General features: G+C 37.0%; 2 protein-coding genes across 2 annotated transcripts in view; one reads left to right on the top strand and one right to left on the bottom strand.

The window, feature by feature from the left end:
* Positions 1-385: 385 nt before the first annotated feature.
* On the bottom strand, positions 386-24,637 carry LOC144659234 (uncharacterized). Its single transcript, XM_078519666.1, has 11 exons — positions 24,575-24,637; positions 21,482-21,594; positions 20,694-20,927; positions 20,360-20,477; positions 17,999-18,070; positions 15,867-15,938; positions 5,260-5,337; positions 3,754-3,828; positions 2,487-2,683; positions 1,528-1,653; positions 386-879 (listed from the first exon to the last, which is right to left on the bottom strand). Exons 2-11 carry the CDS (start codon positions 21,573-21,575, stop codon positions 386-388), a joined length of 1,560 nt encoding a protein of 519 aa, XP_078375792.1. The 5' UTR covers positions 21,576-21,594; positions 24,575-24,637.
* The window catches only part of LOC144659972 (allene oxide synthase-lipoxygenase protein-like), a 64,290-nt gene continuing 42,263 nt past the window's right edge, over positions 4,230-26,256 (top strand). The window contains exon 1 of the mRNA XM_078520508.1: positions 4,230-4,240. The gene's annotated coding sequence lies outside the window, so the exon portion shown is untranslated. The remainder of the gene's footprint in view (positions 4,241-26,256) is intronic.

Genomic DNA, 26,256 nt, shown 5'->3' with positions numbered 1-26,256 from the left:
CTGCTTATGCGCTTTTACATACATTTTACATAGCCCTGCTTATGCGCTTTTACATACATTTTACGTAGCCCTGCTTGTGCACTTTTACAGACATTATATAAAATTTGAAGCTATTACGCAAACACTCAAATCCTCTGTAAAACGTAGATTTACAGACTTAATAAAGAGATTTTGTCAAGTATGTAAATTATGGTCAATGCTTCAAACTCTGAGCACTAAGAATTCACAGACATTTTATAAATATTTTGTCTTATTACAAAATACAAAAAGTACGCAAAATGTATGTAAAACCATAATTTACAAACATTCTGTTATGACGGTGAAAGAAGACCTTAAAATTTCTTTTTATAAAAAGTCTGTACAATTTAAATTTACAGAAATTTAGTCAAGTCTGTAAAGGGTTCAGTTTTTCCAGTGTTACAGACATTATAAATACAATGGCTGCAATTATCGACAACTGCCCCACCATCCAGTTTTTTGATGGACATTTTGTGCACGTTTGTAATTGTTTATAATACCCTGAGCTGCAAACTCCACAGAGTGGGCCTTCGTACCCATTTTCACATAGGGAAGCTAAACCACCCTTGCAAGATTCTTCTCTTGGACACCTGTACGCCGTTGGTATCGGAAATGGGTACTGTACGCTGGAAGCATCTAATGCTGGTGAAGATGTTACGAGATTCGCAATGAAATCCCTGTAGCGATCTTTTTGTGTTTTGTTCCGCCATCCCCACCAATAGCCAGATTTCAAAGAAACGTAATCATCTTTACATTTTAGTCCTCGTGAACATTTGTAACATTCTTCAAACATATGGGTTCGATAAAAACCTTCCAAACATTTACAAGCACGGTATCCAGCGAAGAAATCAGTTTCAGTTCCTGTCGAACATTTAACAAGAGTAAAGGAAACTGTCTAAACAATTTATGAAACCTAAGAAGTATTTACTTAAACTTGAGCACTTCTGTAGATATCAATTAATTCAGGTGTTCATCAATTCAGTTTTGAACAAAACAATCTTATTTTAAAAAATTGCTTTATCTTTATTTATTTTTTATTTTTTAGATCTAGTGATCCTCCATTTCCTCTTCATAATCGTCTTCAAAATGATGAAACAAATTCTTAAAATGTCATGATACTTTGCATTACATGTAATTTTTTTAAGAGAGTAGTGTCAGGACATGATGAAAAGTTTTGCATTCAGCCGGATATGAAGTCTTCTATAGTTCCTGAAGCGATTCCAGCTTTACTAGAAATAAAGCGGGACACTAAGCTATTTTTTTGATGTATGCATCTGTATTTGTGTGTGCGTTTGTCGTAACTTTGTTCATTATCTATAAATTATATGTAGTTCTTATTTCAACAACGATAAAAATGTTACATTCGTTTCGACGGCTTTATGTCATCATTATTAAAAGTGAAAAAAATTAACATAAAGATTTATATACAGAATATAAACAACCAAAACATGCATTTACTAGTACGGCTAAATTTGGTAAAAAAAATCACGTGAAAATTTGCAGTGTTACCTTCTGGACAGGACTTGCAATCTCGTTTTCGTGTTCCTGGCGTTTTTTCAAATGACACAAACGATCCATTTGGACATTTCTTGCAGCTTGTTGCCACGTATCCGACATCATCAGAGTAAAATCCTCCTGAAAAGGAAACCATTATGAATTCTATACATCTAACCGCTGCACCGGTACATACTTACCGACATTAGGTTCACGGACACTTACTAGAGTTATTGGCTATATCATAACAAAGAACCCTTTGAGCTTTCTCATTTTTTTTATTACTCCAAATCTGTGTACAGAAAATGTGAAAGGAATAAAATCTAAATATAATCATCTTTTGAATTTACCTTGACTCTTACGCATAATTATTCTCCAAAGTTGTGAAATGCCTGAAGAAGGCCTGCGGAGGGGAGGAATTCGACTGTTCTCACAACAAACAGTTATATTCCTATGTTGAGCATCGAGAAGTTTGTTGGTTGCGTTATTCAGCTGATTCGAGAAAGGTTGTTGGAAGAAAGCACAAAAGTGCACACGACAAGACCGAAAGGTGGTCTGGGTATTTACTTGAATTTGCATATTAATCTGAAGGAAATGTACAAGTTTGTATTTTTGCACGTGAAGATTTTGTTTTCCTCTCAGGAGGCCATTTTCTGTAACTTAAGTTTTACTGTCGCATGTCTTTCAGTTTTGAAAGTTCTTCTTAACTTCAGCGTGGCTAAAAGTACCTTGTTTCCACATTCCTGAACAGAAAGGAAACGTGCAAATTTGCGTTGGCAATGTCGCCCTCTTATTAGTATTCAGCACGTGCAGTAGCTTTCAACCTCTACACATACTTCCTTTCAGTCTGGTCATATGCACTTTTGTTCTTTTTTCCGACAACCCCTCTCGAATAAGCTGTATAAGAACAAAATCTCTAGCCTGCGTAGCTTGCGATTGAGTGAGTTGAGTATGTGAGTGAGTAGCATATATACCTGGTGGACATGTTGTGCATCCATCGACTCCTTTGGCGGATGAATTGGAAAAAGTACCCAGAGGACATGGCAAAAATACAGCCGCATTTGGAGTATTGCCAGGAATCTTTCTGAATCCAGAGGCCAAGATAGCGGAAACAATAAAGCGATCTGGGTTGTCGATATTAACAGCTTCTCTAAGGGAATCCATGGGATTCCTAGAAAATATAACAATTCGGCCATGCAATTGTTTCTTGATTATAAAAAAATACACAGACAGAAGTATTTAACGAAGAGGTATTTAACTTACGTGTTTTTTGTAGATTCCTAGGAGATAGTAATTCGGCGTTTTACAGTTTTACATATGTGCAACAGTTTCCCTGTACCGGCGGTATATTTTCGTTTACTAGCAAAGGCTATAATTATACAATTGATAATAAAAGGCTTTTTGCACTCTCCAGTACCTTATCTAGTTATAGCTCATCAAAAGGCAGATAAGCATTGCCAACGGCAAAAACAAACTGCATGAATCGCACTCTATTTCCAGTTAAAAATTAAATTTACATACCTAGACTAACCTTTTGAAACTTATTCTTCCTTAAATGGATAAATAAGGAAGTTTACTACCTTGTCGTGTTGAGATGGCTTTGCTTCAGTGATCCCGATAGTTATGCCGCTAGGGCCACCCATGCCGGGTAGGTTAAAGGAAAGAAGAAAACTAAGCGTTGTCCCTGGTCTTCCAGGTTGGGAGTCGAGAAGAATAAGTTAATGCTGCCTGTGCAAAAACCTGTGCTGAATGCGGTTTGTGGCCGAACTAAACGTTTAACCTGAGAGTTAATTCCTGGACTTAAAGGAGCTATGTCACCATATTAATAATAATAGTTTTCTAACGTAAAACAACAACAGAGTAATAAAGACCCGAAAATAAACAAGGATGGTTTAGACTGACGAAGATTAAGACGGATTGCAAACAATAAACTTGAAAAACTTGCCAGTTTTTTCAAGATGCTTTGTCCGTGACGTAGCTCCTTTAAGAAGAATTAATCCCAAGTAAAATAACAGGCAAAATTAGGTATGGTTGTGTAACCTGATATTACAGGAAATAAGCATTGCTGACGAATATTTCGTGTTCAACAACATTCGTGCATTGGCTTTCGTTTACCTCTCATGTAGCGTTTGGTGAATAATGTACAACGGTCTGCCGTCTATCTGTCCGATGCATCCCGTGTATTAAAGGTACATAGTTATAGCAGCTTACAGAGTGCACGTGGAAACAAAATGTACTGACAGATATATCGTGATTAAATTCTCTTCGGGTGCTGTTGTATATATCACGTTTCCAATCGATCGGTTTTTTATCGTTCTGAAAAGAGCAAAAAAGTTGATAGCAGCTTAGCAACGGTATTTTTCAACTTTTATTCTATAAGTTAGTATTTCTGTAACCATAATACGTTACATTCGAAAATCTTGAACACTGTGACCAAAGAAGGAATCCAAGCTCAATGTCTTCAGCTTCGTCCGTAGCAAATTTCTGCCAGAAAGATATTATATAATGGAAAATATCATGGAGGCCACATTAATTCTTTTCGCCTCTTTTAGCTCTAGTGAGAGGCTTTTTAAATATGTTTTGTTTTACTTCACAATATTGATAAATATTGGGGTTATAAGTCCCCCTGGTTATAGGCCCATCCACCTGGAAACAAAAAATTCATCCGGTTTTAAGCACCACCCCACCCCCCGCCTCTGCTGGATGACAGTACTGAACAGGGCTAAATGTAGCGGCGGTTTTGTTGGGATTTGCACACAAGCAAATTGCACACAAGCAAGCGGCGAAGCCACGAGTGGCTTGTTATTATGATTTTTTACATTAAAAAATAAACTTTTCGATCAACATTGCTGTAGCTCATGTTTCGAAACTTTTCCAGTTTTTATTCCGCTAATCACCCACACTGCCTCCCCCCGATATAAGCCCCTCTGTTTATTAGCCAACCTAATACCTTTTACGAAGTTGTATACACCGGAATTTTACGGTGTCACAAAAATGTTAGTGATTCCCTTATGACAGATATCCACAAAAAAAAAAATTAAAAAAAGGATAACACTTTGCCATGATTTTCATAAGGCTCAGTTTTCACTATAGACGCACTCTTAAGTGCAAGCAGCGGTTCCAACCATCGAAGCTGTTATTTCACCGTGGAAGAGACTTCGCCGCAAGCATAGGCTCAAGCACAAGGACCATTTTTCCTTTTTTATTTTGCTTGCATTCGCGTTATGCCGTGTGAAAACAAAGCACTGCATAAGCACAAGAAAATTTACGAGGTCAGGCCGTGTCTGCCACATAAAACACTCGATCCAGATTCTTTCGAGTCTGAGCATTTGAGCCGTGTAACTAATAAACATCGAGTTCTTATGCTTGTGCTTATAATTATGTCGACGTTCGCTTTCACTTGTCACAAAATAATTAAGCTTGCAGATGCTTGCGCTTGTGCTTGCGTCGCTAGTGAGAACCAGGCTTTAATTTCCCAATGTAAGTAATGGGTTTGATGCTACAGACTAGATTTCGAGAAAATCAACTTTGTCCAAAATAAACGACGTGTCATTATTATTGCTTATGTGATATCTTTTAGTATAAAACCTGCGGGAAAAAAACGTATTTTCCTCTGTCGCCCATAATGTGTTGTATAACAAAACCAAATGGCTGGCTTTCAACATAATTTTTATTTTTAAAAGTCTAAAAATGTCCAACAAATTAAAGAAAAGAGAAAAAAGAAAATAGAAAATTTTCGCAACTTACATGTGCATTCCCTTTTCGTAACTGCCCCACCTGAATGCCTCTGGTTCGATTGTCTTTATGGGATTATCCGAGAACATTCTTGAGCAATAATACCAGCAAAAGTAATGTTATTAAATGACAAAGATTGTAGTAGCCATTTTCATACCATACGTTCTTCGTTCCTTTTTTGGCTTATATGAATATGCAAATTATACGGATTGAAGGACAGGTAAAAAGGACCTTCTTCTTAACAAAAAAGTTTAAGAAGAGATTATTTCTTTAATTAAAAGAGAGAAGAATGGGGAATTCAGTTTACTTTTTTTCGTGTTAGAAAAAAACAAAAGATCCAAATTATGTCTTAATCTTTGTCAGTCCAAACCATGCTTGGTTACTTTTGGGTTAGGGTTATATAAAATAAGTTATAAAGATAAAGTAAGTGTCTATTTTATATTGAGATGCCCACACGGTGATGTTCAACAGTATCATAATAATATCAAGATGGAAAGCAGCAGACGGCGCAGTGGTGAGAGCACTCGCCTCCCTGACCCGTCGTCATATGTGAGTTGAGTTTGTTGTTTGTTATCATCCTTGCTCCGTGGGGTTTTCAAACTCTTTCCACATAAATTTCAGGGTATTGCAATGTTTTTGCATCGCTTTTTGCTGCGGTGACGTGTTGCGAATTGGAGAATTGTTGTCGGGACTGCAATCTACTCCGCGACTGATCTCTGGCAAAGCAGATGATCAGTTTTGTTTATATAATTACAAATACAAAGTGAGCAAGTCATTTATTCCAAGAAGTCGAAGGGGGCGTCAAAAACTGCGGTATAATTTTCGAAGAAAACGTATGTTTGAAGGTTGGAGAAGATTTTCAAGCATTTTATATTGTTTACAGAACTAGCGAATTCTTTGCAATATTTAATTCAAGAATGGAATATTGAAGCAAAGAAAGAAATCAAATTTGCAATAATGGAATCATTAATCCACCCTTGACAGGAACGCTTGAGGTGTTTTGGACTGTAACGGTTCGCACGATCAACGAACGGCTAGGCACTCTGATTTAGCAAGCACTGGCGAGGCTTCTTACAAAAAATGGGTTTTGGTCTTGGTTGGTCAAGGAGCATCGAGTATAGGAAATTTAACAGAGTGTTAGAGTTGAATTTACATACTGTAACTTCAATAATTCTGCACCACTACTCCAAAAATTCAGAAATTCGGGAAAAATATATCAGCCAAATTTTTAACTGGATGCGATGTGCCAAAAACATTAAAAATATTTTTCTCCAGTGTAAACAAATTTAACCATATTATTACTCAATGATAGATGGAGTTTTTTTCCAAACTCATAGCCATCGCGTCCAAACGATTATTATTATTGATTATTGTTGTAATTAAAATAATTAAAAAAAAAGACACGCTGGTGAGCGCAATGAACGTTGATACTCACAATGCATGACCCCACCCACTTTCGGGCGGACTGACATAAAAGAAGGCTCGAGGTGGAATTTTCTCTAATCGGTTGGCACTAAGGAATCTAAAAATTGAGAGTAAACTTTTAAGTCAAAACATTTTGGCAAAAAAATACTTTGACTAAAACTAATACTCTTTGTGTCGATGCATGACTGATTCTTCGGAACGTTGTCTCTGCTTGAAGTCGTACTAGTTTGCTGAAGATTGTGCAAAAAAATTAACATGTGTATTGGATGAACTTATTGGTCACGCGTGGGGAATGTTCAGTTTGATCTACAAGCATTAATTGTGGAAACACATTAAAATAATCTAAATCATGTGATGGTTTATTCAGCCTGTGACCTCAACAACTATCACTTCTTATAGTTCATCACTTAATTTGCTCAGATTCGGATTTGTTTAAATTGATCACGTTACGCAGTAGTGTTCATCCGCGGAGGGCACTATCAGCCCAGAGTGCTTGTCCGAAAAAATAGTGCCCGGATGGATAGTACCCGTTCGTGAAATGTGTTTGTAAACAAGCATGCCTACAGACAAAAAAACCTCACCAAATTCACTGCATTTAGTGGGTTTCTTGTCTGGTTTTGTTTCGATTGTTAAATTTCGGCTTTTAAGAGAATGTCTCCTTAAGATCCACAAACTTAATTTGGCTCAATAAATAGAATTCGCTCAAAATCCCTCCAGTAATTTCTTTTTATAAGTAAGTAAGATTTTTATAAGTAACCAAGATGGCGGACAGTAGAAGATTGATATGTAGCTGTAAAAGTTGCTGTAATAGTCTACTCTCGACGTGATAATTTTCGTTCAGATTAAAGCGGAATGCAAGGCGATTTCTTTCTTCGCTGCGAGATAAATGTACTAGTGATCTAACAAAATCCTCCTCTTTTTGGTACTGAAGTTGGTTCGAATTGTTGATGACAACATGGCGAAATCTGCCGAGTAGCACTTGTTTCGCCCCTTGTCAACAATCGAAGGAGTAGAGAACGGCTAAATATTTTTACATATTCTCAGAGCGAAAGGATGGAGCTTGTCGCTGATATGCAGTTTAACTTGTGAGTACGAGCCACTTTTGATATTTTACTACATGAAGTTAAGGAAAATTTGAGCTGGCCTTTAACGTCCAAAATAGCCAAACTTTAGATCCTCGTCTCTTTCTTGATAATCAAAGTTGTTCAATGCGGTTCATCCAGTTTAAAAGGCCAAGGCTTGTTGTTCACAAGTATTGGTATTTTAGCGATGTAGCTGCAATATTTGTATTAGAGCGAATGGTTGGACTTTACCAAATTTCACGATCCGGCCAATGGCCGTCGAGGCCAGCGGGATGTGTAAAAAGTTTTCATCCAGATTTCATAAAGAAAACCATTTTTCTCCAGTCTAATTCCATATTTGTTACTAACTTATAAAAAGAAATTACTGGAGGGATAGCTGTTAGTTTATGAGGGAACACAATGTTTTTTAGTTGGAAATGCTGTTTCCTTATAATGGGAAACAGCTTGGCTAACTCGACATAAAAGAGTAGCGTACTAAAACAAACATACAACCATTAATAGCGAAGTTATTTGCCCGGGGGGGAATTCAGTACAGTCGAACCTGTGTGTCACAGTGCGTGGTGAAAATGAATTATAATACGTACAGATACACCACAGAGGTGGTCCTTGAAAATGTTTCGTTTGATATAACGTTTATCACGTTATTTTGCAACAACCTGGCAACCAAATAGCAAAAGTTAATTTTAAGTTTTTGAAACGGAAATTTCATTTATCAAACAACTTAGACAACTCTCTCATAAAGATATACTGATAAATCTTACCTGCTTATTAAAATTATGCCTTAACTGATGTGATACTTACAGCACTTGAAGTCGACTTGAACAACAAAACAAGTCCTTTGGTAAATATTGAATTTTATTGTAAGAAAGATCTCTACAAAAATAACAACACCGCGAATTTAAAATTGCTAAAGATCTTTAGGCGGTACAATCCACCTTGTTGAAAATGGAACAAACGTTTCTCGAAATAGCTATAGAGAGTTGAATGGTTTACAAAGCACAGAGAGTTAAATAATAAGTAGTAAAAAATGCTAATTAGGATAAGTATTATTCAACTCTCTGTGCTTTGTAAACCATTCAACTGAAGATGACAGATGCTCTGTCGAAACATGTCTTTCAAACTTAAAAAAAAATGTCGTTTTTCTTAAAATCTTTACGTGTCTGCTGTTCTCAAGACCTATAGAGAGTTGGATTTTTTACATTTTGGAACTTCGCCTGGGTGGCCATGCATGGGTAACCTGCAATCGAGTTTTAAGTTAAATATCTTTGAATTCCCCTTAATAATAAAAAAACCTTTGTATTTTGCGAGACGTTTGCTCCATTCATAAAAAGGCGGATTTCACTACGTGATTCTCACAGCATAATTTGTATGCAGGGCTTGTAAGTGAGAAAAGGTGAAATCGGTTAGGCATAAAACTGTCTATCTTTTAAGCTGATTTAATGTAAATCTCCCACTTGTAGACTTTCTTATAGCATTGTACGGTTTGGGTAAGTTTTACTTTAGTAAAAAACTTTCACTATTTGTTAGGGGCACCCATCCAAGTAATTTCGTGGACTTCATCAGGTTACAACGTAAACAGCAAATAAACAGCAAATAAAAGCTTTCAGTTGCTGGGAAAATTATAGTTGTTTGCCACTCCCAGAAGAACCAGCATGGTCTCAGAATAAATAACATCCAGGAAGAAGGCAAGCCAAATATACCAAGACGCTGGCTGTGGCACTAGGTTCAAATTCGGACTTTCAGCCTTCAGTGGAGGAGGGGGATTTGGGGGACAGACAGCGGTTGAAAAAAGCAACATACACCACTGTCAATCTAACTATAACCGCTTACTACATTGCAATGTATTGCAGCCCCAACTTAAAAAAAAATAAACTTTCCCAGCAGACCAAACACAACTCTTAGCAACACCATTCTCAGAGAGCGAACAAAAAAACGTATCACCTGTTCTGCGGAAAACCTCCGTTAAGTGCCTCTGATTTTGGAAGTTATTTAAGGTCATTCTAACAAAAAAACTACCGTGGCATATGAAACAATCAAGCCTTCAGAAAACCTCTTACAAATAAAACCAATCGAGAAGCGAAATTTTTTTTTTTTTAATTTACACAAAAAACCATTTTAGTACTCTTTTTGCGAAAATGGTATTTTAAGGTTCGATTTCCTTTCAAAATTTGCAATAAATGAAAATTCGTCTATCGAGTCCGCAATGGCGGCAATGCCACGCTCGTTTAGACAAGCCAAATCGTAGCGGAACTCCTTAGCGGCCCGAAGGGCCGCTGAGCGTAGCCCCATAGCCATAGAAAATTACAAGTAGAAAAACCATGTAGCTGAGTTTTTATGTTCATCATGGCTAGCGGCGTGGTCCGCCGGCGCGTGCGCTGTACGACGAACAACGTACGTCGTGCAACATGGCGGTCATGGTCATCCGAAATTTTTAAAGGTCTTAAACGAGGATTCGGGGCAAGACAAATATAGACAACGGGTAAAATTACTCAGCGACACTACCCAGCAAAACATCTGAGAGATTTATTATCTGATCTATTTTGTTTGTTGTCTATTTTGTTTGTCTTTTTTCATGTGTGAGTGTATCGAAACCTCTATATATATATATGCGCCTTTACTCAAAAAAATGTGGCTCTCGTTCGATCGCTTCACGGTTAAATTTTAATTTTATTGGTCTTTCTTCGCATTCATTTTCCATAACCGTAAAATGAGCAATTGACTTTATGGTCCTTTATCTTCTATCGACTGGATGAGCTGGACGTTTCAGTTAATTCTAAACGAAGTTAAGATTTGAAAACGCGGGAAATTTGTTGCGCGGTGTTCACTGTGTAGGCTGAATGAAATCACCAGTAAAGGCCTGGCCAAACGGAGATGCAAGTGGACTCAAGTTTTCAACTTGCCTTTACTTGCGTTCCCGTTTGGCCAGGACTTGCGTGCACTTGCGTTGACTTGCGATGACTTGCGTTCACTTTGGTCGAGATCAAATTTGCACGCAAGTGAACGCAAGTTTTTTCACCGTTTGGCCACCCAACGCAAGTCAACGCAGGTTTTGCTGCTTCCTTCAAATACTGAATTGTTTCACGCGCAGTAGCATTTAAATGGTTTTTTGACAACTTGCGAGTACTTGCGAGTCCGTTTGGCCACCCAACGTAAGTTTGTACGCAAGTTCAACTTGCGACTACTTGCGTTGCCGTCTGGCCAGGGCTTAAAAGGAGAACTTTCTTACCGAAATATTTCTCGCAAGATGATAAATCCCATTTTCAGCCAAAATTTTGCCCAAATCCCATTTCCCGGACTATTTTTTGCTCAAATTCCAGTCCCAGCAGTGAAATGTTTGGTTAATCCCAGTGCATGAAAAATATAAAAATATACGTGCAGAAACTGTGATGTTTTAATTGTCCTAAATCCCGTTTTTATTTCTGCTAGTTGAAATCGGCCGGTAAATCCCCTTCGTTTTCTGAAATTCTCAACTCCACACATCCGTATCAATGATTTCTCCAGTTCTTTGGGTGAGCAGTTCAGAGGAATGTGTAATTTACAATTTTGCGTGTGTGTTGTGTTCTACTAGATTAGTAGAGGAATTAATTGTCACATGTTCCCCCAATCTCGTTCCTCGAGTCTTCGTTTAATACTGCGCAATCTTGACGACACGAGCGACTCTCGAATGTTCCGTTTGATTTCGATTGGTTTTGAAAACAAGAAATTTGCCGGAAGTAAAGCACCAAGATGTTCGTCAAGTCATGCTTTTAAAACTAACCATGCGCAATTCAACCGGAAGTCCGATATTTTTAAACTTCCAAACACAAACCTTCCAGGATAGCTCGTTTCCAGACTGCTGATCAAAGGGAGCGAAGACCCTGGGTGCGACAATGTGTTTCGCCCGTATCGAATTACGCTAGTTTGAGCATTCTCAGTCATAGCTGTTTCGCTGAGTAACTAAATCACTGACACGAAAATTGATTGACACTTGAAAAACACTTGCGTGCAGGCGTTGGTTTCGTTTCAGGGTTTTCAACATTGTAACTATGCTATGAGGAATATTATTGATATTATTATTGACGCGCTTCCCATTCCCATTTTTTGCTTGTAAATCCCAGTCCCAGTAACCCAAATCCCATTTTCCTAGTGAAGACATATGCAAATCCCAGTAAAAAATAGGCAAATCCCAGTTCCCATTTCACCCCTTCAGGACCCCCTCTAATCCCTTGCCGTGAGGCCTTGCCTTGAAGCTCTGCCGGAAGATGCGAGTTCTTACAAAGCAAAAAGCTGGAACAAACTTAATTTTGCGTACGTGGGCAACCCATTTGAGTGCACCGAAGTTAAGACAAGAAAAGTGAGAGGGGAATATAATATTATGTCCACAAAATATATTGACGTTTCTTTTGTATAAAGCAGAACGAAAAGGCGATCGCGAAACTGTTTTCTATTTTAACTCTTACTTAATTTTTTGGCCGTGAGTTGTTCTGCCTCGAGATTATTATTGTTGTACCGTAAGACATTCATTTTAACCATGATGGATTTTACAAAAGGTCTTGAACCTATGGGCCAGCATTAACATCTTTCTATTCTTAGACAGCAGAGAATTAACTCTTAATTAATGTTTAGTCCATGAGTTGTTCTGCCTCGAGATTATTATCTTTGTTGTACCGTAAATTAAAGACATTCATTTTAACGATGATCGATTTAAATTTGTCTAGCACCTATGGCCCAACGTATACATTAAAGCTTTGACCGCGTATTTATCAGAATGGAAACATTGTTAACTCCAGTGATTAAACAAATATATATTATCTTAACGTATCCGTCATACTGTTTCGTAGGCATGTCTTAGACGAGTTTCCCTAATGGTCGCGGGTCGCGGGTCGCGGGTCGCGGGTCGCGGGTCGCGGGTCGCGGGTTTTAAATAAGTCGCTGGTTTTGAAAAAGTCGCGGGTTTTGAAAAAAGTCGCGGGTTTTGAAAAAAGTCGCGTGTTTTTAAAAAGTTGCGAGTTTTCGATAGAATGCATTTATTTCTCAGTAGAATTCATTTAAACAAATTTAAACCGGTTGCAAAGACGCCGGTTTTAAAATGATCGCGTTTTCTTAGGAACTACGTTACGAAGTAACGTTGCGAGTTAGACAATCAAATTGCGAACTTCGGAACAAACTTTCCAAACTTTGCTGACTAAACTTCTGCACTTCCCAAGTTTGTAAGTTGAGGAGGAACGAGACACGTTACAAAGTGGTGGCAGAAATATTTCAGCGAGCGATCATGAAGTTGAACCAAAGTATTCATGATTGAACGCGTACGGTTGATAAATATATTTTACTAGTATTCTGTGGCAAAAACGTTTTACACATTTTTAACTGGCGCAGATTTTAAAAACCCTTCTGTAGTTATGTTGACAGAAATGGTTTTGCTTCGCTAAACCATCGGAAGAAAACACGTACCATAAAAAATACTGAAAATAGAATTGAGCCGTAAACGTGTCGCGACTTTTAATTCAAATTTGTCTGACTCTTTCGCATTTGTATAAAATTAATTTTACGTGAAGATCGGTAAAGCCGTCCAGTTTCATTCGGCTTACAAACGAAGAAGACTTGACATTGAAGTTTAAGCCTCACAAAAATTTTAAAGATGTATTTGCTGTATATAAAAAGTTAAATTTGACCAAATTTCAGCCGACGTAAAATTTATTTATCGGCAGATCGCTCATGCGAAACGATGTCAGGCTCTTCAACTTCAACCAAATATTTTGTAACTCTAGCCACTGGAATCGCTGGAACATTACCGCTGCTGCCATGTTTTCTTCACCTGAATTTCCGACATGAACATGACTTTCGAGCAACATGTCTTGTTCCTCCTCAACTTGCAAACTTGGGAAGTTTAGCAGGACCAAAGTTGGGGAGTTTGTTCCGAAGTTCGTAATTTGATTGTTTAACCCGCAAAGTAATTGGCTACTTTGTAACGTAGTTCCCAAGAAAACGAGTTTAAATTTGTTTGAATGAATTTTACTGAGAAATAAATGGTTTCTATCGAAAACTCGCAACTTTTTAAAAACACGCGACTTTTTTCAAAACCCGCAACTTTTTCAAAACCCGCGACTTATTCAAAACCCGCGACACGCGACTTGAAACCCGCGACCCGCGACCATTAGGGAAACTCGTCTTAGACATGCCTACGAAATTCCTCTGCAGTGAGTTTTCTAACTTCTCTATAAAAAAAGGTTTGATCTTCTACAAGAGGCCTCGCCCAAGCGTCCTGACGATACTTCAAATACTGTCATACTTTGACCTTTCCAAATGCGGTCGGGTATAGTGGTTGTAAGCAAAAAGCAATATAACCCATTATTTAAAACTAGCAAAGGTATATCGCAATTTCTGCGTTTTGATTGGTTAAAAGGCAATGGTATATGAGCTCATATACCATTGACACAAGTACGGTAACCAAAAGGCATCAACCAAAAGAACTGGGGAGCTCAAATATTGCAATTCTTGGGCGTTTTTAATAAAACAATTATTCCATTCGCGAGTGTTGGATCTGAGATTGTTATAACCAACTCGGCGCTACGCGCGTCGTTGGCTATCTAACATCTTATATCCAACGCGTGCTCGTTGAATAACTGTTAAATATTGCATTAAAGCCGGACTTTTCTTTTAATCTCTCGCAAAATGTTGCTGGTGGCCCGTAAAGAGAGATTTATCCCATGTACCGCAGCCATTAATGATTGATCAGCTAATGATCATTTGTTATTTTTTTCAACCACGTCCTCATTAGTACCAGTAATCACATGATTTCGAGTGCAATTTAGAATAAATAAGCACGAGTAAATTTTTCAAAGGCTAACAAAATTGCACGAGCCCGCAGGGCAAGTGCAATTTGTAGCCTTTGAAAAATTTACAAGTGCTTATTTATTCCAAATTGCACGAGAAAAATCATGTGATTACTTGTTAATAATATACAAGCGACAATTTCGGTCACGCTTTGATAATTTTCGTGACAACTTCAGAGTAGCGCCTGGCTAAAAATTTTGACGTGTCAATTCATGCGTAAATATTCATTCACTCTCTGGAAGTGCTGCATGAAAAGTTTTCAGAACAGTCTTTTGACTCTTTTCGCCGTTGAATTTGAAGAATGTGAATGACAAAGCAAGGAAAAAATTCCTAAGGTTCTGCTGCTGTATTTTTTTGGTACGTTTTATCCGTGCTGTGTTTGTGTTCGCCCGAACAGAAATCAACCTCAGTTCAACGCATGTTGCTCTAGCTGACAAACTAGTCAAACTAGAATACCGAACTGAAATAATGATCTATAAAAATCTACCGAACGGATTTTCTTAGTACAGATGAGCACTCTGCTACAACTCCGCATTGCTACCTGATTTCACTGGACGTTTTACAGGTTAGATTTGCCTCTTACAGTTGTAAAACTATCTTTTGTGCCTTTTGTTGTTGAGCGAGCTTTTAAATAAACAAGCTTCGGCTATTATTAACCAATCATGAAATGAAATGCTTGCTCCTTCTGTGTTCAAAACTAGGTAACCGGTTTCTTGGAAGTCTGGTCAGTACTTCTTCGCGTTTCGCTTCAGAGAAGTGAAGCAATGTTTCGGCGAGAATTTTAATTTACTATCGGCCGTCGGCCGTGAGCTTATTTCGAGTTTAGGTTATGTCTTGTCCTCTTTGCCTTTTTGATAATTCTACGTCTTTTACAGTAAGTAATGTTTGTTGTTCTTCTGTACTTTGCGTCGTTTTCAAGTCTTTTAATTAAAATTGCGTTATTAAGTTTAAATTTTGTCTCACTTTCGTCCGCCATTTTGTTTGTTCAAGATGTATTTTTCATGAGGCTGTTGTCAATTACACCGTTTTGCACTGCTAATTACACGTTTTGCACTGCTAATTACACGTTTTGCACTGCCAATTACACTTTTTGCACTGGTTTGGGATAAATTGACGTGTTCTTAGCCAATCAGAATGGAGAAATTGCTGTTTGTATATTATTAACCCTCAAAGCAGGAACTGCCAGAAATCACTGTGAAAGCACAAGATGTATAACGTAAAATGAAAATACCTAGCCATTTTTTAAATAAGAATTAACCCTTGTAAGGTTTCTTGTGTGGTGTTCATTGTTTCACTTACAGTCTTCTCAAATATGTCAGATTGGCAAACGTTCTCTCAGGTAGAGATGTTATAGCGTTTGAAGACAAATATCTTTGAAAGTATGAAATGTAAAAAAGTTAAATGTAATAACTTACAATATTTTGGATATAATTATCTTTGCATTTTATTATTTATTTTTATTATTTATTTATTTTTCATGACTACAAAGTACAAAACCATGCAAGGGTATAAACCCATGCGTGCATGACTTCAAATTCATCTGGTGTGCTTCGTTTCACTTGCGGATCTAACAAATTTGTCAGATTTTCAAATACTTTCTAGCAGCGTTTTTATAAATAGATCTTTGACAATGTACAATGCAATGTGTGAAAAGATAAAAACTTACCAATACAGTAAAACCCCGGTAACTCGAACTCGGATAACTCGAACAACCCCGCTAACTCAAACGAACTTCCATTTCTCTTGGATTTGACCCCCACTTTTCAGTCATTTTTACTCGGTTAACTCGATCTCGGATAACTCGAAAACCCCGCTAACTCGAACTAAATTTATTTTCCCTTGAACAAAATTTGGGGCAAATTTACCCCGATAACTCGAATTCCGGTTCTAGCCACTTGGCATGGTTGCCGATTGATTAGAGCAACGAACAGATCAAGTATTTGACAGCCATTTTCAACTCTTATCATAAGAATGTATGGTATTGTTAGAGTTTGTGGCAAGATAAGTTCAATTTGATCTGTACCGTATACTGAAGTGCTGAAAAATCAGTTAACTATCAGTTATTAACTTGGCAAAAAAAAAATTAAATTAAATATGCAATCGAACCCGATAACTCGAAATCCCGCTAACTCGAACTGTTTTTCGTTTCCCTTCAGAGTTCAAATTATCGGGGTTCTACTGTAATTTTAAATACTAAAACGTGATGCAGAAACTTTTGCCTTGTTTAGTACAAATACAAGATAAACTATTTTTGGCCCATCGAGTGCGTTCACTTGTCCCCATACGTTACGACAAATATGCGCAATGTGGGCAACAAATTTGAGCTTTTCATTTAGTGTAACACCTAATAATTTGATATCTTAAGAAATGGAAATCGGTTAATCCGCTCATTTAATGTTTATGTAGCAATCACTGTTTCCCAGCACAAAAGCCTGGTACAGGATTCGCCTTCATCACGTTTTGCATGCTGAAACCAGTGCAGCATGTTGGCCAAGTCCCTATTATTATCCTCCTCGGCAATCGGGGGGTTGGGACCTGAGGTGTGAATCTTCGTATCGGCTACGTAATTCATAAACTGGCACCTTTTTATAGCAAAGTTTCGATCAAAACAGGGGTCAAAGATAGATCCCTGCGGGACCCCCGAAGCCACGCCTGCTCTGCTAATGCGGAGAAGCACGCTTTCTTCTATTTTTTGTATACGTACCCCTAGCATTACATCTAATTACATCTAATTATTTCTCTAAATCATTTGCACTGAAGAAGGTAGAAGTTTCTGTCGAAACATGTTTTACATTCAAAATCGACGTTGTGACTCTTTTGTTGGTAACACGACTCATGCATAGCTTACTGTGTAGTTTGTTGTTGTAAATGATTTATATAGATAGAAATTCTCGCCATTTATTTAATTAATGCAAGGTTTATAATGCAATGTGCATTTTTGACTTACAGGTCCGTTAAATGTATCAGCTTGCCAAACACGTTAATAGATTGAGCTATACAGTAGCATCATATTACGCTTTTTTTTTCTTTAATTCAAAATCACTTAACCGTTCAGTATGTTATTATGCAAGCTTACTACTGCACACATCGCTGTTCTAAAGCAACGGTTTATTATCGATGGGCTTGAGTAAACTAAATATTGAACTGCGTTTTGTAGTCAATGTAGAGATGATAGTTATTGAGAAACTGATGTAAGGTCGATATAACACTGACGTAAAGAATAACACACTCGAGGAGACTCGTCGCAGCAACATGTAACCACAATATTTTTTTCTGTGCGTGTACATATTTTGACTTTAGTCCTTTTGTTTTTCTCTGCGATAGCTCCCTTTGCGTTTTATGACCTTTACAGCATGATGATCGTGTGCAAATGTGCTCAAAATACTACCAGCATGCTTTTCCTTATAAAAAAAGACATTAATCAGACTTACAGTATCTGCAGATTTGTGAGTTTAGAAAATGTCCCATCTGGAATATTTGACAAATTGCTTGAAAACAATCCACTGCAAGCAAAGATAACTAGCTCAAATAGTATTCTCTTTTCTCTATAGTCAAAATATTGAAATCAACAGTAGAGGTATATGTTATAATCACTTGACTATCGCCCATGCTTGCGATTAACATTCAAAGGGTCTTCTAAAGCTTATACAATTTCCGCAATATGAACATTTATCAAATTAATTTAGCAGGAGATAAATATTCAAGAACAAGTCAACAGTACTAATATTTAACTAAATACATCCTTACAGTGTTTAGGAAATTGATAGACCCTAAAATAAGTACAGTCAACTCTTCCTAAGGTGGACACCGTCGGGACTGGCTCCAACTTTCCGTCTTAGAGAAGTGTCAGTCTTATAGGAAGTTAAGTTCAAGTAAAATGACTGAAAAAGGTAGGAACGGGACCATAACTAGGTGTCCGTCTTGTGAAGGTGTCCGTCTGGTAGAGGTGTCCGTTAAATTTTTTAAGAGAGAGTGAACCTTATACTGTATCTCAAAAAAAAATTTTTTAATATAATTTCAAAAAAATGATGTTTTTAAGTTTGGTTATTTTTAATTTTGGGTTATTTTCAATTGCTTCGAATGCAAGATGCAGGGTTTCGTAATTTATGTCGTTATTTAATCGGAACACTACGTTTACCTTCACTGCCGTATGTTATTAATACAGTCGAAGCTTCTGTTAGCCACAAACCGAAAGAATTGCGTTATCAGAGCTGGTGGCTTACAAAAATGGGCTCTCGAAAGCGACCATGCCCTAAAATAAAAGAGGCTGATCTCTTAGGAGAGCTTTTAGCATAAAGCTTTCAATATGTGAATGGTTATTAATTGTATTTGGAGTCTTAACTTAATGGATAAGTCTACCTTGATTTGATAAAAGGTGGCTATCGGGCTGTTAAGGAATGTATGGGGTTTCATTTTTTTTTTTTTTTTTTTGAGGATACGGAGAATTGTTCGGCTTTCTTCCAATGAAATGTCGCCCTGTCTAATGTAGTGAATGTAATCTTACTGTTTTTTTCTCCCTCCCTGTCTCCCCCCCCCCCCCCCGTCTCCCTCCCCTTAGATTTACTTGTGGTTAGTCTAGCCCAGTCTCTAACTCCAACCCCTCTCTTTCATTTGAATTCTAGTTGCGCGCGCTAACTGGTAGAGCAGTTGTGATCTATAGCTTTCCATTCTGCTGTTTAAAGGAAGTTTGCCGGAGGACATCATTAAGTCCTATGAAGGTGGAAGTCTAACGATTTGCAAGTTTTGCGTCGGCTGTTATTGTACCTTAGAACAAAGCTTTAACGGGTTGAACTCTTGACTCGGTTCGTTTTGCTTGGTACAAATAACGTTGTGCTTCCTTTAGACAGCAAAGGTCTTCAGCCACATCAACTAGGACTCGGAACTAGACTTTAGGGCAGATTTGAAGGCGGTCATGGCGATATTGGGCTTGAACTCTTCCTTGGCTGGAGACTTCGATTCTTCACATCCGGGGTATTACATTGTGAATAAGATGGAAAAGTTGCAAAGAGCGCAGCTGATGGTCGAAAGGGAATTTCTTGAAACCCTTATGTGAGTAGAATTCTCTTCATTTGATGATTATTTTGCCGTTTTGGCTCATTTAGCGATCAGCGCGTTTTGTGATTTGTCAGCCGGCGAGAAGAATTCGATATGCGTGGTTTCCGGCCGTGAACTGACATGAAACATATCGAATTGTCTCGCTGAGTCATGAATTGTTTATTGAAAATGAAGCGAACGTCGATGTAGAACGCCTGTTGATAGTTCATTTTAGACCATGCATGGATTTAGAAAGCTTCAGTTCAGCTCTCGCTCTAGCACTTTTTAAGTTGGTTTTTCAGTTGATGTTATGTCATGTTGTAAACAAGTTAATTAAATTGTAGAATTCATAATTTGAACAAAATGCCGTAAATGCAGTCTTCTTGGTTCGAAAAGACATAAATTAGAGTAATCAACGTTCACCTCGAGCTAAACCTATCCCTCATTCAACGTTCTCTGCCGAAATATGGCTCAGAACTATAGTGTTGTGTCAAAATTCGGAAGACACCTTTTATCAAATCAAGGTAGAAGTTCTTTATAGATTATAAATTTAAAGAATGGAGTTTTTCATTTATAAATTCACCAACTAAGACTTCTGTTAATGAAATCCAATTCAAGGAAGATCCAAATTATTAGTACAATTTGTTATATAACTGTAAGAGAAAATCGAGCTGTTGCAAGAAGAGTTTCGACTATAGTTTTTTAACCCAACCCTATTTTCAAATGAACAATTAATATTTGTCATGAGGTATTCTTACAAATGTTTAGTAATCGTTGGCACGCATTTAATGATGTCTCCGGATGATGTTACATTTCGGCAAAGAAGAGTATTTTCCCAAAACTTGACCACTCTATAAAAGCATATATTTTGACAATCTAAACGTAAACAGAACTGAAATTAGATCAGGATAAGTGCAGTAAACCTAAAATGTTGTGGAGGTAATTCTGAAGGATATTAAAAGCGGCCCCCCTCAGCAAGGACATTTTAAAATTGATAAATAACTCTACTCACATTATATTTTACATGTTGTTTTTTGAGTTTTTAAATTTGTGCTTTAAAGCCCCCTACAAAGCATACTGAGTTGCTCTTACCTGTAAAAATGACTGAGACTTCTCCAACGTCAGTTCCATACTTGTTTGTGGCCACACAAGTGTAGTTTCCTTCCTCACGCAATACTACTGTTGCAGTCTCGGTTGTATTTATCATAACAGTTGAGTTCCTTATCACTGCTTTGTATATGGGAGAAGTTCCGTTTGCTGAACATGACAACTGGTAACCTGGTAACACTCGTATGGCTGGAGCCGGTAACATTACTTTAGGTGAAACTATTTTAAGGACAATGAATTTTGTTAATGTTTATATCTGTTTAGAAATTAATTATATTTCCTAATGTTCTCTGTTACTTTTGTTCAGTAAGAGTTTACCAGATTCTTAACTTTCGGAAGTAATAGCTGGTTATGACGTCATATGACGTTATTAAATCTGCTGTTTTGGATTTAATTGTTTAGTCATGTCGTCAAAAATAGCTTAAATCAACACAAAATTACGAGAGAACAACAGCTAAAAGGGGCTAGTTCTTTAAAGAAGCTAAATAAAACGTGACAAAAATGTTATTTCAATGAAGAACTACCTAAAAGTCGAAATTTGGCTAAGCCTGAATCTAAACCTATTACATGTCACCGTCAAGAACCGAGGGTTAAATTTCATTATCAGTTGCCTTTTTTAAGTACTTTCTTTTCACTGTTCAGGGAAGTGGGGGGAGGGGGGGGCAGGAGAAGGGGTGGGTTTCAATTTAAATATCACTATTCCTACATATGCTACCGTTTACTCTCTCTGTAGCAGGCAGAGCATGAGGTTAAAAAAGTAGATGTCTGCTCACCTTGAAGATTTGTAGCGAGGGCGCGACCAGAATTCCACAATAACGGAAATAGAAAATAAATAATATTCACGGTGAAAAATATTTTCTTGTCCATAATCGGATAGGCATTTCACCTTTCACTGTTGAGCAATCATTCGTGTATCTAAATACAAAAAGGAAAGGTGAATTTAACCATTACAACAACAACAACAACAACAACAACAACAACAACAAACAATTAAAACTTCATTTAAGCTCGAATTTTAGAGTAGCTTGACAAGCTAATATTTCCGAGAACAAAATATTCGTTAACGAAAAATTAAAATAGAAATTGCTATTTACATATTTACAATTGACTTATATTAACTAATTATAAAAAAAATTGTCATTTACATCATGAATTGGCTTTGCTGATGTGCTTTTTAAAGTCTGAGAAGTTACATAACCTTATCAAATTGGGTAGAGAATTCCATTCTTTTGTTGCCACGGCCAGATAAGTAAAGGAGTGGAGACCAAAAGTTGTAGTTTTTTACCAGCTTAATTAAAGGAAAACATTAGCATTCTCCACTTCAAATGCGCTCGTAGGAGTTGAGTATAAGAAAATGCAAGTTTTAAAAGCGCTGAGAATGAGTGGTTCCTGTGTTTCACTTCAGCGAGTATATGCAAATAAAATCTAAAACATTTTACACCCTGAAATTTGTCTATTTTATTCATTCTGGGATTTTTTCCATGCTCTTGGTACAAAAAAAGGGAAAGCAAACACAGAAAATGGAAAGCGAACGGTGAATCGAGGCTGAAAAACACTTAAATTACCCTCGGAAAGATAAAATCAGGAAATCTTCAAGCGAAGCCTTTAACTCAAAGGAATTTACTCAAAGGTGTTTAAGAGTGCTGTTATAAAGACTACTTACAGCCCTCTCTTTAGTCGCATTGTCTTCGATCGTTAAACACAGGAGAAGAATCACGAGAGAACTGGACGCCAGCGCAAAATGGGAGGCGCGAGGGGGTGTGGGGGAGAGTTGTGAAAGCAAGCTAAGAAAACTAGACGGGCTGTAATTATCTTTGGAAAATTGTGAATTTCTCGTTTCTTAAAAAAATTGAAAATGTCTATCGGTTGAAAGGTGACAATAACGCAATTTTTTTGACAAAGGCTAAGTATAAGTGCATCACGATGCGTCTTGTGGCTTGCAGCAGTTGTCTTTTAATACTGACACAAGCATTTTCTAGCTCATAATAATGTTACTAACAGGCATGCTGTGATTCGCACTGAAGTCGTCTTTAACACCCCCAACCAATCTGTGGCTGTTGAGCAACTAACAAAAAATAACCCATGCATTTTTTTCTCAGCGTTAACCCGGTCTAGAAGAGAAACAGGGGACCACATAAAATAAAGAAATTTACTTGGAATTCATTCGTAACCATTCATAACCAAGCAAAAGCAAACACAGCGACTGGTGTGACTCGATGAACGTGTATAACACAATAGGCTGTCCCTAAAGCTTGTCCCTAAGGACATCCAATACTAAATGTAGCGGGTTTTTTTTTTTTCAAAAAAAAAAAAAAATCACTTAGGGCTTCTATCGCCTCCAAAAAGCACGGAATGTGGCGAATTACACAACTGGGCTTATCTGAACAGGATATCATCTTAAATTACGTCTCTTTTGATTACGGAACGCGTAAGCTGATAAACAAAGCTCAAACCAAAACAGGATTTTAACTGTTCTGAAAATGGCTTTTTCATGGGGTAATTTGCATGATGCTTAGGAGAAAAACCCTCCGTATCAAATTAGACAGGCTCACTTTTTTTCTCATGGTTGGTAACAATAATAATGAACCATCTGGTGTAACCTCTTCTGGTGGTTGCTAATGGCAGATTAATTCAATCGCTTTCTCTCCATAGCAATGGAAAAATTATTTACGCCAATGGAATATGGCCTCGTGAACCAATCTGCTGCTTAATTCTATTGCAACTGAGGACTTTATTAAGTATTCCGATGAAAACCACAGGTAAAAAAAACCTCTGCATAAATTTGATTGTTTTGGGAAAAATTAATTTGGGAATAATCCCGCTTACGAGGTTTAAATCTCATGGAACAATTTGATTTTAAAAGGTTGGTAATCCTCAACCTTTACTTGCTTCGTCATCAAATTACATGCGCCATGTGTAACTTATCTTAAAAAAGAAACATATTTAAAACGTAGCATCATTGTAGCCTTGCAAAATAGAAATATAACAAGTTAAAGATAAAGTATAGCCATTAAAAGATAGAATATTATTGTGAGCAATCTAAATATAGATTAAATTGTTCATATTTTTTCCTCACGGAGCGCTTGTATTTCCATTTTGGTAAACTTCCTTCCCCAAGTATAAGCTAATTATAACATACTAAAGTTTGATTGGTCGATGGGTATAGCATTGAAAACTGAATTTTAGGTGGCTAGGAAGTTTGCAGCAGATGTTTGGGTTTAATTAAAAAAATAGAGCCTTCTTTGCCTAATAAGTGTGCACAACAAAATTCGCATCTATTCGCACAATTCACAGCAAAAAGTCTTCCAGATAAATCCCAGTCACTCGAAAATTCTAAAGGAACCGATTTAATTTATCGTCTCCCATACAAACGTCATTTTATAATTCTGCAGGTCATCTCAAATCTCATGAAATTGTTGAATTTGTTTGTTTGTTTGTTTTTGTAAGGCCAAAATTTTTAGAACGTATTAAAAACGTGCCGACCTACCAAGGCTGAAATGTTGGTTAGAAAGAACCTCTTTTTCCCCATTTGTTATGAATGAGAAATATATTTACTATCGTTTTAGAGTGAATTTACTGCGGTATCTTTTTCTTTTTAAAATTAAAAAAAAAATACAACATTTTCAAGCTAAAATTGTCAAAGAAATAAGATTGTTCACCCTCAAACGAAAACTAAACGTTCTTATAAAAAAGGAGTGTATTTTGTTATGCGTAAGAGCGTTCAGATTTCCCATTCATCTAGCAGTTCGTCCTTCTCAAACTCGGCAGATAATAAAATGAAACATGACACAATAGCTCAGTTCACATTTATATCATACTGAAAAAATATTAAAAAAACGGAGAAAATGAATGATATTGACTTTAACATTACCTGGATGATAAAATATCCAGCTTCGCGTTTGTCTTGAACTTGAAGAAGTCTGGTGTACTGGCTGATTGAAGCAAAACTCACAACTTCTGTTATGAGCAGTAACTTGAAACCTTAATCGTGATTGACTACCATAGTATTCAACCATCTGTTGTGTTATTCCTTGAGCTAATGACAGAGTTGTTTGGCCAATTTTATTCACAGGAGTGAAACAAATTATTCACTGCATATTGTCTTTACCTTCTACAGTACCTGAACAACTTATATAAAGGTCCGCGTTCCTAAAGTAGCTTTTGTTAAGAACTATAGGTTAAGTCGGACGCCTTTTTAATGACCTACGATAAAATTCAACTATCTGTTGTGCTTTCTGGACCTAATCACCGATATATTTCAACAACTTCAGCCACATCAGTAAAACAATTAAAACGGAACAACACAAAACTAATCATTTCACCGCTGGATAGGTATATACTTTTGCCCTTAGAGAAACCGTGCATGCTCTAATGTTGTAACCACGAGAACTTAAACTTTTAAAAGAACATCTGTTCTAATTTTTTTTTCATATAAGAAATCCCACAAAGCTTATATAGGATTTCAGAGGTAACGGCGCCTGTAAGTAGAAAGTAAACGTTTACAAGCATATACCAAAATACTCTGTGTCGGCTTAAGGAGGCTGACAGAGGTTTCCTGCACTTTCCAGCTCTTATACTTTGATTGGTTCGTGCTAGAGATATTTATCAGTTACTGCGTCAAAAATGGCATCAAACAAACGCCCAATCATTGATAAACAAATCGTGGTTATTTTCGTGACGTAACTGATAACCATAACAACGGCAAAACCTGCTAAAACACCATAAATTTTTGCTTTTAGTGCTTACTACTCAAAAGTAACGGTTTGGTGTTTAGAAATTGGTGACCTCAATTTTTGATTACTAAATAATGATAATACAGCTTTTTGCAAAGTTGTAAAAAGCGCTATCTTAAATTTGTGGCATGGTCAGAAGCAAAGCAATTCGCACGAACAAGTGAATGAGAAGTAAAAGAGCAAATCCTCATACATGGCCCTGTTACTTTAAAGTTACTAAGATTTTTTGAAATCTATTTCTGGTTTTAGCTGTGAGGGTGCTTTTTCATACTGCTTATGACGACTTCTGGAGGATGCAAAACATTTACATTCACCAGTCGTTACTATTCACAAGAATCATTTATGTGTGAGTTGCATGTGGCACTTGGCCAAAGAATTCTCAAAAGGACGCAGTTCCTGTTTTCCACGACTTCCTGTGCTATGAAATTGAAGCTTTTATCAACATAGCTGACTAACTGATTAGTGCGAATATAAAACGTTTTCATTTTCTCCTCACACTTGGTTAAACCAGGAAAAAAATCTTTTTCTCTACGAACATTTTTAAAATAGTAAAAAGAAACTAAACGTTTTCCTGAATAAGGAACAAAAATGGAACAGTTCAATATAGCTGCTTGTCAGAAACCTGTCAAGTAAGTATTTTGACTAGAAGAGTTTCTTGTCACGCAAGTTGATTATTAAGTCTTTTTGCAGCACAAGATTTTTTCTCATAAGTTACAAAATTCTGAAACAGTTAACAAATTTTGATAACTTCTTGTTTTCTGTAGTATTCTAAATTTTCGGAGACAAACCAGTTGCAAAACATTAGCGGTTAACGA

The sequence above is a fragment of the Oculina patagonica genome, chromosome 7 (genome assembly GCF_052425735.1).
Source record: "Oculina patagonica isolate OP01 chromosome 7, crgOcupat, whole genome shotgun sequence".
In the NCBI taxonomy this organism is placed as follows: Eukaryota; Metazoa; Cnidaria; class Anthozoa; order Scleractinia; family Oculinidae; genus Oculina; species Oculina patagonica.
Note: the sequence above shows the minus strand (reverse complement) of the source record. Positions and strands in the feature narration are given on the sequence as shown.

Coding starts and splice junctions, on each gene's coding strand:
- LOC144659234 (XM_078519666.1), bottom strand. CDS start 21,575: ATGGACAAGAAAATATTTTTCACCGTGAATATTATTTATTTTCTATTT. Junction 18,071..20,359: donor CCAACGATTACTAAACATTT/GTAAGAATACCT, acceptor CTTTGCTTGCAG/TGGATTGTTTTCAAGCAATT. Junction 2,684..3,753: donor AATTTAATCACGATATATCT/GTCAGTACATTT, acceptor TATATTTTCTAG/GAATCCCATGGATTCCCTTA.